The sequence below is a fragment of the Entelurus aequoreus genome, linkage group LG09, assembly GCF_033978785.1.
Source record: "Entelurus aequoreus isolate RoL-2023_Sb linkage group LG09, RoL_Eaeq_v1.1, whole genome shotgun sequence".
NCBI lineage: Eukaryota > Metazoa > Chordata > Actinopteri > Syngnathiformes > Syngnathidae > Entelurus > Entelurus aequoreus.
The window spans coordinates 65,071,574-65,086,573 of record NC_084739.1 but is presented as its reverse complement, the minus strand read 5'-3'; the positions used below and the strand labels follow the sequence as shown (position 1 = coordinate 65,086,573).

At 38.9% G+C, this 15,000-nt stretch overlaps 1 protein-coding gene across 3 annotated transcripts in view; it reads right to left on the bottom strand.

Moving 5' to 3' along the window:
• Positions 1 to 15,000, bottom strand: part of LOC133657627 (receptor-type tyrosine-protein phosphatase epsilon-like) — an 87,230-nt gene that overhangs the window by 27,674 nt on the left and 44,556 nt on the right. For all 3 annotated transcript variants that reach the window (XM_062059187.1, XM_062059189.1, XM_062059188.1), the window contains exons 6-10: positions 12,302 to 12,375; positions 9,002 to 9,138; positions 8,579 to 8,669; positions 8,434 to 8,510; positions 6,227 to 6,263 (exon numbers count right to left, since the gene is read on the bottom strand). In XM_062059187.1, coding sequence (XP_061915171.1) covers positions 6,227 to 6,263; positions 8,434 to 8,510; positions 8,579 to 8,669; positions 9,002 to 9,138; positions 12,302 to 12,375 — 416 coding nt within the window. The remainder of the gene's footprint in view (positions 1 to 6,226; positions 6,264 to 8,433; positions 8,511 to 8,578; positions 8,670 to 9,001; positions 9,139 to 12,301; positions 12,376 to 15,000) is intronic.

The window sequence follows — 15,000 nt, the reverse complement described above, 5'->3', positions numbered from 1 at the left end:
TGGACTGGACTCTCTCACTATTATGTTAGATCCACTATGGACTGGACTCTCACACTATAATGTTAGATCCACTATGGACGGGACTCTCACTATTATGTTAGATCCACTATGGACTGGACTCTCACACTATTATGTTAGATCCACCATGGACGGGACTCTCACTATTATGTTAGATCCACTATGGACGGGACTCTCACTATTATGTTAGATCCACTATGGACTGGACTCTCACACTATTATGTTAGATCCACCATGGACGGGACTCTCACTATTATGTTAGATCCACTATGGACTGGACACTCATACTATTATGTTAGATCCACTATGGACTGGACTCTCACTATTATGTTAGATCCACTATGGACTGGACTCTCACACTATTATGTTAGATCCACTATGGACTGGACTCTCACTATTATGTTAGATCCACTATGGACTGGACTCTCACTATTATGTTAGATCCACTATGGACTGGACTCACACTATTATATTAGATCCACTATGGACTGGAGTCTCATACTATTATGTTAGATCCACCATGGACGGGACTCTCACTATTATGTTAGATCCACTATGGACTGGACACTCATACTATTATGTTAGATCCACTATGGACTGGACTCTCACTATTATGTTAGATCCACTATGGACTGGACTCTCACACTATTATGTTAGATCCACTATGGACTGGACTCTCACTATTATGTTAGATCCACTATGGACTGGACTCTCACTATTATGTTAGATCCACTATGGACTGGACACTCATACTATTATGTTAGATCCACTATGGACTGGACCCTCACTATTATGTTAGATCCACTATGGACTGGACTCTCACACTATTATGTTAGATCCACTATGGACTGGACTCTCACTATTATGTTAGATCCACTATGGACTGGACTCCCACTATTATGTTAGATCCACTGTGGACTGGACTCACACTATTATATTAGATCCACTATGGACTGGACTCTCATACTATTATGTTAGATCTACTATGGACTGGACTCTCACAATTATGTTAGATCCACTATGGACTGGACTCTCACACTATTATGTTAGATCCACTATGGACGGGACTCTCACTATTATGTTGGATCCACTATGGACTGGACTCTCACTATTATGTTAGATCCACTATGGACTGGACTCACACTATTATATTAGATCCACTATGGACTGGACTCTCATACTATTATGTTAGATCCACCATGGACGGGACTCTCACTATTATGTTAGATCCACTATGGACTGGACACTCATACTATTATGTTAGATCCACTATGGACTGGACTCTCACTATTATGTTAGATCCACTATGGACTGGACTCTCACACTATTATGTTAGATCCACTATGGACTGGACTCTCACTATTATGTTAGATCCACTATGGACTGGACTCTCACTATTATGTTAGATCCACTATGGACTGGACACTCATACTATTATGTTAGATCCACTATGGACTGGACCCTCACTATTATGTTAGATCCACTATGGACTGGACTCTCACACTATTATGTTAGATCCACTATGGACTGGACTCTCACTATTATGTTAGATCCACTATGGACTGGACTCCCACTATTATGTTAGATCCACTGTGGACTGGACTCACACTATTATATTAGATCCACTATGGACTGGACTCTCATACTATTATGTTAGATCTACTATGGACTGGACTCTCACAATTATGTTAGATCCACTATGGACTGGACTCTCACACTATTATGTTAGATCCACTATGGACGGGACTCTCACTATTATGTTAGATCCACTATGGACTGGACTCTCACTATTATGTTAGATCCACTATGGACTGGACTCACACTATTATATTAGATCCACTATGGACTGGACTCTCATACTATTATGTTAGATCCACCATGGACGGGACTCTCACTATTATGTTAGATCCACTATGGACTGGACACTCATACTATTATGTTAGATCCACTATGGACTGGACTCTCACACTATTATGTTAGATCCACTATGGACTGGACTCTCACTATTATGTTAGATCCACTATGGACTGGACTCTCACTATTATGTTAGATCCACTATGGACGGGACTCTCACTATTATGTTAGATCCACTATGGACTGAACTCTCACACTATTATGTTAGATCCACTATGGACTGGACACTCATACTATTATGTTAGATCCACTATGGACTGGACTCTCACTATTATGTTAGATCCACTATGGACTGGACTCTCACACTATTATGTTAGATCCACTATGGACTGGACTCTCACTATTATGTTAGATCCACTATGGACTGGACTCTCACTATTATGTTAGATCCACTATGGACTGGACTCACACTATTATATTAGATCCACTATGGACTGGACTCTCATACTATTATGTTAGATCCACCATGGACGGGACTCTCACTATTATGTTAGATCCACTATGGACTGGACACTCATACTATTATGTTAGATCCACTATGGACTGGACTCTCACTATTATGTTAGATCCACTATGGACTGGACTCTCACACTATTATGTTAGATCCACTATGGACTGGACTCTCACTATTATGTTAGATCCACTATGGACTGGACTCTCACTATTATGTTAGATCCACTATGGACTGGACACTCATACTATTATGTTAGATCCACTATGGACTGGACCCTCACTATTATGTTAGATCCACTATGGACTGGACTCTCACACTATTATGTTAGATCCACTATGGACTGGACTCTCACTATTATGTTAGATCCACTATGGACTGGACTCCCACTATTATGTTAGATCCACTGTGGACTGGACTCACACTATTATATTAGATCCACTATGGACTGGACTCTCATACTATTATGTTAGATCTACTATGGACTGGACTCTCACAATTATGTTAGATCCACTATGGACTGGACTCTCACACTATTATGTTAGATCCACTATGGACGGGACTCTCACTATTATGTTAGATCCACTATGGACTGGACTCTCACACTATTATGTTAGATCCACTATGGACGGGACTCTCACTATTATGTTAGATCCACTATGGACTGGACTCTCACTATTATGTTAGATCCACTATGGACTGGACACTCATACTATTATGTTAGATCCACTATGGACTGGACTCTCACTATTATGTTAGATCCACTATGGACTGGACTCTCACACTATTATGTTAGATCCACTATGGACTGGACTCTCACTATTATGTTAGATCCACTATGGACTGGACTCTCACTATTATGTTAGATCCACTATGGACTGGACTCACACTATTATATTAGATCCACTATGGACTGGACTCTCATACTCTTATGTTAGATCTACTATGGACTGGACTCTCACAATTATGTTAGATCCACTATGGACTGGACTCTCATACTATTATGTTAGATCCACTATGGACTGGACTCTCACTATTATGTTAGATCCACTATGGACTGGACTCACACTATTATATTAGATCCACTATGGACTGGACTCACACTATTATGTTAGATCCACTATGGACTGGACTCTCACTATTATGTTAGATCCACTATGGACTGGACTCTCACTATTATGTTAGATCCACTATGGACTGGACTCTCACACTATTATGTTAGATCCACTATGGACTGGACTCTCACTATTATGTTAGATCCACTATGGACTGGACTCTCACTATTATGTTAGATCCACTATGGACTGGACTCTCACACTATTATGTTAGATCCACTATGGACTGGACTCTCACTATTATATTAGATCCACTATGGACTGGACTCACACTATTATGTTACATCCACTATGGACTGGACTCTCACTATTATGTTAGATCCACTATGGACTGGACTCTCACACTATTATGTTAGATCCACAATGGACTGGACTCTCACTATTATGTTAGATCCACTATGGACTGGACTCACACTATTATGTTAGATCTACTATGGACTCGACTCTCACACTATTATCTTAGATCCACTATGGACTGGACTCTCACTATTATGTTAGATCCACTATGGACTGGACTCTCACAATATTATGTTAGATCCACTATGGACTGGACTCACACTATTATGTTAGATCCACTATGGACTGGACTCACACTATTATATTAGATCCACTATGGACTGGACTCACACTATTATGTTAGATCCACTATGGACTGGACTCTCACTATTATGTTAGATCCACTATGGACTGGACTCTCACACTATTATGTTAGATCCACTATGGACTGGACTCTCACTATTATGTTAGATCCACTATGGACTGGACTCTCACACTATTATGTTAGATCCACTATGGACTGGACTCTCACTATTATGTTAGATCCACTATGGACTGGACTCTCACTATTATGTTAGATCCACTATGGACTGGACTCTCACACTATTATGTTAGATCCACTATGGACTGGACTGTCATACTAGGGACTAGGGTTGCAAAATTCCGGGAATATTCAAAGTTGGAAATTTTACATGGGAATTAACGGGAATTAAGTTAAAGTTAAAGTTAAGTTAAAGTTAAATAATGGGAAATTAATGGGAATAAACATTGAATGTAACATGCTCGATCTTGCAGCATGATTATTAGCTAAAACAACCTGATTTAATGCAAATTCAGTAGAATTTCAACCCTGCACTGTGCATTCCTCCACCACATGCACAGATCATTCCCAGCATGCTACACACTACAGCAGGGCTATTGAGGCTATTTGAGCTACGTCGAAAATGCCACAAAGACGCAGCAAAATATAGACAAGTGCCCGATAATATATCATTATTGTACTTCCGGGGATATTCAAAGTTGGAAACTTTCCATGGGAATGAACGGGAATATATGGGAATTAACGGGAATTAATGGGAAATTAATGGGAATAAACATTGAATGCAACATGCACGATCTTGCAGCATGATTATTGATTATTGAACCTGATTTAATGCGAATTCAGTAGAATTTCAACCCTTCACTGTGCATTCCTCCATCTATACTTGCCAACCTTGAGACCTCCGACTGTGGGAGATGGGGGGGTTGAGGTGGGGGGGGGGGGCGGGGTTAAAGTGGGCGGGGTTGGCGGGAGTGTATATATATATATATATATATATATATATATATATATATATATATATATATATATATATATATATATATATATATATATATATATATATATATATATATCATACTTGCCAACCTTGAGACCTCCAATATCGGGAGGTGGTGGTTGGGGGCGGGGGTGTGGTTGGGGGCATGGTTATTTACAGCTAGAATTCACCAACTCGAGTATTTCATATATATTTCATATATATATATATATATATATATATATATATGTATGTATATATATATGTATGAAATACTTGCCTTTCAGTGAATTCTAGCTATATATATATATATATATATATATATATATATATATATATATATATATATATATATATATATATATATATATATATATATATATATATATATATATATATATATATATATATATATATATATATATATATATTTTATTTACATAAAAGAAATACTTGAATTTCAGTGTTCCGGTGGCTATCCAATTAGATGGCAGTATTGTCCTGTTTAACTTCTCCGTTCATGATGAGTATATCATTTCGGCCACCGTGTTCAATGGAGAAGTCTGTTCTACATATTTACAGGCAACATACACCTTCGCCTTCGAACTGTCCTGGATGAACTGAAATTCTTGTTTCCATTCGTTTGAATTCGTTAGGCAAGCTGTTTATATATATATATATATATATATATATATATATATATATATATATATATATATATATATATATATATATATATATATATGTATATAATAAATCATAGAGCTTTACTGCCCCCTTGTGGTTCTGTGCCGTCACAACTCCTTCCAGCATACGTAACAGTTTCAATGTCTTGTGCCTGCTGGGAAATATTTTTAAGGTTGAAATCGGGTTGAAGTTGGGGTTTCGTCTATTTACATTCAATTAGATTGATCAAGATAATGTTATTTTTGTAAACAACATCAGACATTTACTTTTCAAAAGGCGTTTTTAAGCGGCCCAGAGGAGCTTTTGTAACCCGTAGCCTGTTTTTGAAAAGTTTTTATCATTTTTTCATACAACTAACAATATATTTTTCAGAATCGTGTTGAATTGAAAACTGTTTCCGAATCAAATCGGAGCGTAATGGACTAACGAGGGGCCCGAAGATTCTATTGAAGGTGCGTTTACTGTACCTTGAGCTGCGATGAATTTCTTCTTCTGCTTGAAGCCCTGCACAACACAGCGCATGGTTAGCGGACGCCAGACGCGGAAATGAGTTAGCACAGGGGTGTCAAACGTAAGGTATAATGGTAAAATCCCGGCACGATAACTTCAAAATAAAGACAACTGCAGATTGTTTTCTTTGTTTAAAAATAGACCAAGCACATTCTGAAAATGTACAAATCATACTGTTGTTTTTTTTTTACACTTACTATAGTATTTTACCTTTATTTGTCGTTATTTATACTTTCTGAATAAATTGGTGTTCATTTTCAATCTATCAAGATAAAAAAAAGAATATAAAAATCAAATTACAGTATGTTATTTGTGTAGTTTGATCGTTTTCCTCGACTGATGCACTAACATCATGTGGTTCATTTATTTACATATGTATTACATCTACATAAATACAAAGAATTGCTATTGCGACATCTAGTGGACACATTTAGAACAGCAGTTTCTTTCATTCCAAAATTTCGGCTCATTTTTATACTTAGCGAACTCGCCCCGAACTAGGCCCGTCATTTTTGAACGAAAGAAACAGCTGTTCCAAATGTGTCCACTAGATGTCACAAAAATAAACCACATAATCTTAAGACTTATCTCTTCTCGCTGGCTTTTAACCTGAGCTGAGCCCGCCCACTAGGCCACCATTTAGATCGGATGAGAGTGCGGAAATACGACCACATCACACCAATTCTCAAATCCCTTCACCGGCTTCCTGTTCCACTCAGGATTGAATACAAAGTCACCCTACTAACCCACCAGTGCCTCCATGGAAATGCCCCCCCTCTACCTCGAAGAACTGCTCACCCCCAAATCCTCCACACGACACCTCCACTCCGGACAGGCTAACCTCCTCCAACCTCAGAGGAAAAAGCTACGAACAATGGGAGACCGGGCTTTCTGCTCCGCCGCTCCCAGTCTGTGGAACGCTCTCCCTGACCACCTGAGGGCACCACAGACCGTGGATGCTTTTAAAAAAGGCTTAAAAACCATTGTTTTTAAAAAAAGCCTTTTTTTTTTTTTTTAGATATATGCATACTAGTTCTAGCTATTAGGCTGTCCTAGTTTTTATTTGTATTTATTTTTGTTTTTGTTAATACACTCTAGCACTTTGAGGTTGTTTGTTCAATGTAAAGTGCTTTTTACAAATACAATCTATTATTATTATTATTATTATTATTATTTCTAGTCCCCCCCTTTGCTTTAGGTTTTTTTTTTTTCAACTTGTCGCACTTTTATTATTTCATTATTTTTATCTTGCAATTTTACTTTTTATACTAACCCTTTCACCGTATTTCTTTTGTTTAGCTTATGCATTGTTTATGTTCTTTTTTTTGTTTGTTTTTGTTTTTCGCTCTTTGCTTTTTAACCCTTAAAGCACTTTGGGCCAATTTAAATTTTTTTGTAAATATATAAATATATATATAAATAAAGTTGCCCTGCCTTGCCTTACCGTAAAAAAGATAAACCATATAATTTTAGTGCATCAGTCAAGGAAAACGCTCAAACTACATAAATAACATCCTGTAATTTGATTTTTATATTCTTTTTTAAATCTTAATAGCTTGAAAATTAACACCAATGAGTTGACTGACGAACATTATCACATACTTTAAGTGTATAAGTGTAAAAAAAACCAACATTATGATTTGTACATTTTCAGCATGTGCTTGTTTTAATTTTTCAAACAAAGAAAACAATCTGAATTTTTTTGTATTTTTTATATTTTTTTGTATTTTTTTGTATTTTTAAAAAAAAAATTGTATTTTTTTGTATTTTTAAGTTATCGTGCCGTGATTTTACCAGTCCGGCCCACTCGGGAGTAGACTTTTCTCCATGTTAAAAAGTACCAATGATTGTCACACACACACGAGGTGTGGCGAAAATATTCTCTGCATTTGACCCATCACCCTTGATCACCCCCCTGGGAGGTGAGGGGAGCAGTGAGCAGCAGCGGTGGCCGCACCCGAGAATCATTTTTTTGGTGATATAACCCCCAATTCCAACCCTTGATGCTGAGTGCCAAGCAGGGCGGTAATGGCTCCCATTTTTATAGTCTTTGGTATGACTCACAACTCTAACCACTAGGCCACTGAGTAGGTTAGGGTTCATCTAAAATGATTATGATCTAAAATGAGTTTGACACCCCTGAGTCGGCATGACCAGGACGTACGTCGATGTAAGAGGCGTTGATGTAGTCCGAGCACGGGCGTCCGATATGGCTGCCGAGCAGCACCCTGGAATGGTCGTCTGCAGGAGAGACAAGGACACGGTGTCACCTTGGCGACCGAGGTCTAAGTTGTGCGTGCGGTCCTCACATGGCAAGATGTTGGGGTATCTGTTCTTGTCCCTGTTGTGCTCCTTGCTGGCCTCCTCCACGGTGCCGTGGGGGTGGTAACACGGCAGCGACTGCAACGACAAAAGGATAGGATAGGATAGGACTTTATTGTCATTGCACAAGTACAACGAGACTATGTTTTCAGCACAAACCCGTTCAAGATTAGACAAACAAACAGTGTACAGTGTAGTCTAGACTGGGCTCCCAAGGGGGCTCAGTCTGGAGTGGGGAAAAACCTCCATACCATGCACACATAAACATGTTACATTTAATCACGACAACTCGCAACAGAGGGTTGGGGAGTTGGGACCCTGGAGGTCGACTGCTGCTATGAAGCCCTGCCAGCCGTCCATCACCCCGAGGGGAATCAAGCGGTGGTGAAGGCGTGGGGTGGGGGACTCACGTTGAACTCCTCGCGGAAGAGCTTGCCGTCGTCGGCCGAGCGCAGGCGGTACTCCTCCTCCAGCGAGTCCAAGGGGATGGGGAAGTACCTCTTGGAGGGCGAGGGCGACCTGGGCAGGAGGACCACTCTCTGCTCTCCTGTGTTTGAAAGGGGATATACAGGGCGGTCAGAAGGGGCTAATGACCCCCGGCAGGGACCATTACCAACCAGCCGGGCGGCCGTTAAAGGCCTACTGAAACCAACTACTACCGACCACGCAGTCTGATAGTTTATATATCAATGATGAAATCTTAACATTGCAACGCATGCCAATACGGCCGGGTTAACTTATAAAGTGCAATTTTAAATTTCCCGCCACACTTCCGCTTGAAAACGTCTCGGTATGATGACGTATGCGCGTGACGTAGCCAGTAGAACAGAGGTATGGCTCCCCCATAGAAGCCAATACAATATAGCTCTGTTTTCATGTCATTATTCCACAGTATTCTGGACATCTGTGTTGGTGAATCTGTTGCAATTTGTTCATTGCATTATGGAGAAAGAAGCTGAGCAAGCAAAGAAGAAAGTTGTCGGTGCGAAGCGGAGTATTTTGCGAGGGAAGTCAGCAACACAACACAGCCGGTGTTTCGTTGTTTACATTCCCGAAAGATGCAGTCAAGATCGAAGTACTCGGACAACAGAGACTCTTACCAGGAGGACTTTGACTTCGATACACAGACGCCTGCAGAAAACTGGGACAGCACAGACTCTTACCAGGATTACTGTGATTTGGATACACAGACGCAGACGCGGTACCGTGAGTACGCAGCTGCGCTTCCAAACATTTGATCGCTTGCCCGTACGTGCGTGTCACGTACGCAACTTTGGGTAAATATATATGCTTTATGAACCTTGGGTTAGGTGAACGGTCCTTTGGGCTGAGTGATTGTGTGTGTTGTGCAGGTGTTTGAATTGTATTGGCGGGTTATATGGATGGGATAGCTCCTAGCTATAGCTAGGAGCTAGGAGCTAGCATAACAAACACCTAGGTGTTTTTATGCGGGATTAATTTGTGGCATATTAAATATAAGCCTGGTTGTGTTGTGGCTAATAGAGTATATATATGTCTTGTGTTTATTTACTGTTGTAGTCATTCCCAGCTGAATATCAGGTCCCACCCGCGCGTTTCCAAACATTTAAATAATAATCACTTTCCTCATCCACAAATCTTTCATCCTCGCTCAAATTAATGGGGAAATCGTCACTTTCTCGGTCCGAATCGCTCTCACTTCTGGCCGCCATCACTGTAAACAATAGGGAACTCTGCGGAAATGTACAACTGACTACGTCACGCTACTTCCGGTAGGGGCATGGCTTTTTTTTGTCAGATAGCAAAAGTTGCAAACTTTATCGTCGATGTTCTCTGCTAAATCCTTTCAGCAAAAATATGGCAATACCGCGAAATGATCAAGTATGACACATAGAATAGATCTGCTATCCCCGTTTAAATAAAAAAAAATTCCACTCCTGTGGATCCACGACAGGAATGATTTCTCCGCTCATAAACCCGCGGTCGCCTTGGACCGTGTGAAAACTCCCAAAATTTCCGTTTATTTATATATATAATTTTGTTCATTTAAAAGGACGAGTCCCCTTTTTACTGTTGGTCGCAGTTAAGTAAATGCTTAGGACGGAGGTTTCCGAGCTTCTTCCACCAAGTATACAACATAAAGTAGCAAGAAACACGTCAATAATGAATTAAGCAAAACATGTTCTAGAGCAGTGTTTTTCAACCTTTTTTTTGAGCCAAGGCGCATTTTTTGCGTTGAAAAAAATCCACAGGCACACCACCAGCAGAAATCATTAAAAAACGAAACTCGGTTGACAGTAAAAAGTCGTCGTCGCAATTGTTGGATATGACTTTAAAGCATAACCAAGCAAGCATCACTATAGCTCTTCTCTCAAAGTAGGTGTACTGTCACCACCTCTCACATCACACCCTGACTTATTTGGACTTTTTTGTTGTTTTCCTGTGTGTAGTGTTTTACTTCTTGTCTTGCGCTCCTATTTTCTCTTTTTTTGGTATTTTCCTGTAGCAGTTTCATGTCTTCCTTTAAGCGATATTTCCCGCATCTACTTTGTTTTAGCAATCAAGAAGATTTTAGTTGTTTTTAATCCTTCTTTGTGGGGACATTGTTGATTGTCACGTCATGTTCGGATGTACTTTGTGGACGCCGTCTTTGCTCCACAGTAAGTCTTTGCTGTCGTCCAGCATTCTGTTTTGGTTTACTTTGTAGCCAGTTCAGTTTTAGTTTCGTTCTGCATAGCCTTCCCTAAGCTTCAATGCCTTTTCTTAGGGGCACTCAACTTTTGTTTATTTTTGGTTTAAGATTTAGACACCGCCGCTCCCAGTCTGTGGAACGCTCTCCCTGACCACCTGAGGGCACCACAGACTGTGGATGCTTTTAAAAAAGGCTTAAAAACCCTTATTTAAAAAAAAAGCCTTTTTTTAGTTACAGTATATGCGTGCTAGTTCTAGTTTTTATTTTTATCTTTTTTTATTATATTTGTATTTTTTTTTTTAATACACTGTAGCACTTTGAGGTTGTTCGCTCAATGGAAAGTGCTTTTTACTAATACAATCTATTATTATTATTATTATTGTTTTTTTACAAATACAATCTATATGCCGAATTTATGGATTTTTTTTCGCTAACGGCCACAATATTTTGTATTTAACAAATAGTTTTCATTAAAAAAAAACCCACAGATACATTGAAAGACGCTGTCTTTTGGACAAGTTCACTCATTGCAAGTGCTGCGGGTACTTCCTGTTTCCTGTCTTGAACCGGTAGTATAAGTCCTGTTTCGTTTACTACTTGTCCACACGGTTTATGCTCAAAAGGATTCTTCATTCATCACTCCATATTTTACAATATAACTAAAACTATTCATACTTACTAAACCGTTCCACGTGTGATGTCTGTAGGAGTGTTTTCATGCATTTTTGTACGTAATTTAATGAAGCTAGCCCCATTAGCATTAGTAAATATGCTAACATGTTTACCAGTGTCTGTGTTCGTATTATTAACACACAATGGCATTATTTTTGTATTGTTTCTGTTTCACAAATTCACCAAAACGTCAGCCTGGAGTTATTGATAGGGTATATACGGCTCCCTGCAGGCTGGCAAAGCTAAGAGCCGTCCACAGAGCTCTTCAGACCCCACGTTGTCCACAAAGAGTCCATAAAGGATGTAAATGTTCACAAAGTGTCCATAAAGGATGTAAATGTGTGACATTTTCATGACGCCGCAATACCTTGTTCCTCCAGGAAGCCATTCGGAAGCTTTTTATCCACCGACTTCACCAGAGCCTTCCTGTGGTTCTTGAACCTGAAACGGTAGAAAGATACAAATGTGATTAAAGAGGAAATATCTGCAATGAGATGAGGCAATTCCTGGAGGAATTGTGTGTGAATGCTCCAATGCTTGAAGTTGAACTGAAATCCTGGAAATTTTTTTTTTTTTGAATTGTTGAAGTAGAACACACAATTCCCAAACAGGCTGAATATTTTGAAGTTGGAACGGTTTGAATCAGATGGAAAATGTGGGAGTTGTGGAGGTTTGAAGAATTTACCATTCATTTCAATGGGAATTTCGGGAAAAGCGGGAATTTTTTTGAAAATAGTAAAAAGAAAACTTGATGGTGTGAATGAGTTGAAATGGTTGGTATTGGAATTTTTCAAATTGTTCGAGAAATGTTGAAGTAGTAACATGTTGAATTGAGAAATGGTATTACGGAATTCCTGGAATTTCGGGAAAAGCGGGAATTTTTCCAGTTCAAAATACAACTTTGTTTTTTATTCTACTTAAGAGGAATGTTTTGACGGTGGAACAGTTGAAGTGGGTTGAAAAATGTGGAAGGAGTAGTCGCCAGAAAAAAGGGTGGAAATAGGACTTTGGAAAACCAGGAATTCTGGAAATTTATGGAATTTTTTTTAACTTGGAAAAAAGATTGTTTAAATTTCCAGGATGGTGGAATGTGTTTGAATCGGTTGAAAAATGTGGAAATTGGTGGAAGTTTGAAAAATGGCCAATTAATTTGAATGGGAAAAATGTCCAGGAAAACCTGGAATTCTGGGAAATCTAGGAATTTTTTGGAATTTGTCAAGGGAAAGCCCGTGATTCCTGAATAGGCTGAACTGTTTGAAGTTGGAACGGTTTGAATCGGGTGAAAAATGTGGAAGGTAGAGCGCCCCTAAATCTGGAGAAGAAGAAGAAGTTTAACTAGATGAAACAATTCCTGGAGGAATTGTGTGTGAATGCTCCAATGCTGAAGTTGAACTGAAATCCTGGAATTTTTTTTTATTTTTAGAATTGTTGAAGTAGAGCACACAATTCCCAAACAGGCTGAATATTTTAGAATTTGGAACAGTTTGAATCAGATGAAAATTGTGGGAGTTGTAGAAGTTTGAAGAATTTCCCATTGATTTCAATGTTAATTTCGGGAAAAGCGGGAATTTTTTTGAAAATGGTAAAAAAAAAACTTGAATGGTGTGAATGGTTGGTGTTGGAATTTTTCAAATCGGTCGAGAAGTGTTGAAGCAGTAACATGTTGAATTGAGATATGGTATTACGAAATTCCTGGAATTTCAGGAAAACTGGGAATTTTTCCAGTTCAAAATACAACTTTGTTTTTTATTCTACTTAAGAGGAATGTTTTGACGGTGGAACGGTAGAAGTGGGTTGAAAAATGTGGAAGGAGTAGTGGCCAGAAAAAAGGGTGGAAATAGGGCTTTGGAAACCAGGAGTCCTGGAAAATCCTGGAATTTTTTCAAACTTGGAAAAAAGTTAGTTTAGATTTTCAGAACGGTGGAAAGTGTTGAAGGTGAAATGGTGTGAGTCGGTTGAAACATTTGGAAATGGTTGTTTAAATTTCCAGGATGGTGGAATGTGTTTGAATCGGTTGAAAAATGTGGAAATTGGTGGAAGTTTGAAAAATGGCCAATTAATTTGAATGGGAAAAATGTCCAGGAAAACCTGGAATTCTGGGAAATCTAGGAATTTTTTGGAATTTGTCAAGGGAAAGCCCGTGATTCCCGAATAGGCTGAACTGTTTGAAGTTGGAACGGTTTGAATCGGGTGAAAAATGTGGAAGGTAGAGCGCCCCTAAATCTGGAGAAGAAGAAGAAGTTTAACTGGATGAAACAATTCCTGGAGGAATTGTGTGTGAATGCTCCAATGCTGAAGTTGAACTGAAATCCTGGAATTTTTTTTTTTTTTTAGAATTGTTGAAGTAGAGCACACAATTCCCAAACAGGCTGAATATTTAGAATTTGGAACAGTTTGAATCAGATGAAAATTGTGGGAGTTGTAGAAGTTTGAAGAATTTCCCATTGATTTCAGTGTTAATTTCGGGAAAAGCGGGAATTTTTTTGAAAATGGTAAAAAAAAAACTTGAATGGTGTGAATGGTTGGTGTTGGAATTTTTCAAATGGGTCGAGAAGTGTTGAAGCAGTAACATGTTGAATTGAGATATGGTATTACGAAATTCCTGGAATTTCAGGAAAACCGGGAATTTTTCCAGTTCAAAATACAACTTTGTTTTTTATTCTACTTAAGAGGAATGTTTTGACGGTGGAACGGTAGAAGTGGGTTGAAAAATGTGGAAGGAGTAGTGGCCAGAAAAAAGGGTGGAAATAGGGCTTTGGAAACCAGGAGTCCTGGAAAATCCTGGAATTTTTTCAAACTTGGAAAAAAGTTAGTTTAGATTTTCAGAACGGTGGAATGTGTTGAAAGTGAAATGGTGTGAGTCGGTTGAAACATTTGGAAATGGTTGTTTAAATTTCCAGGATGGTGGAATGTGTTTGAATCGGTTGAAAAATGTGGAAATTGGTGGAAGTTTGAAAAATGGCCAATTAGTTTGAATGGGAAAAATGTCCAGGAAAACCTGGAATTCTGGGAAATCTAGGAATTTTTTGGAATTTGTCAAGGGAAAGCCCGTGATTCCCGAATAGG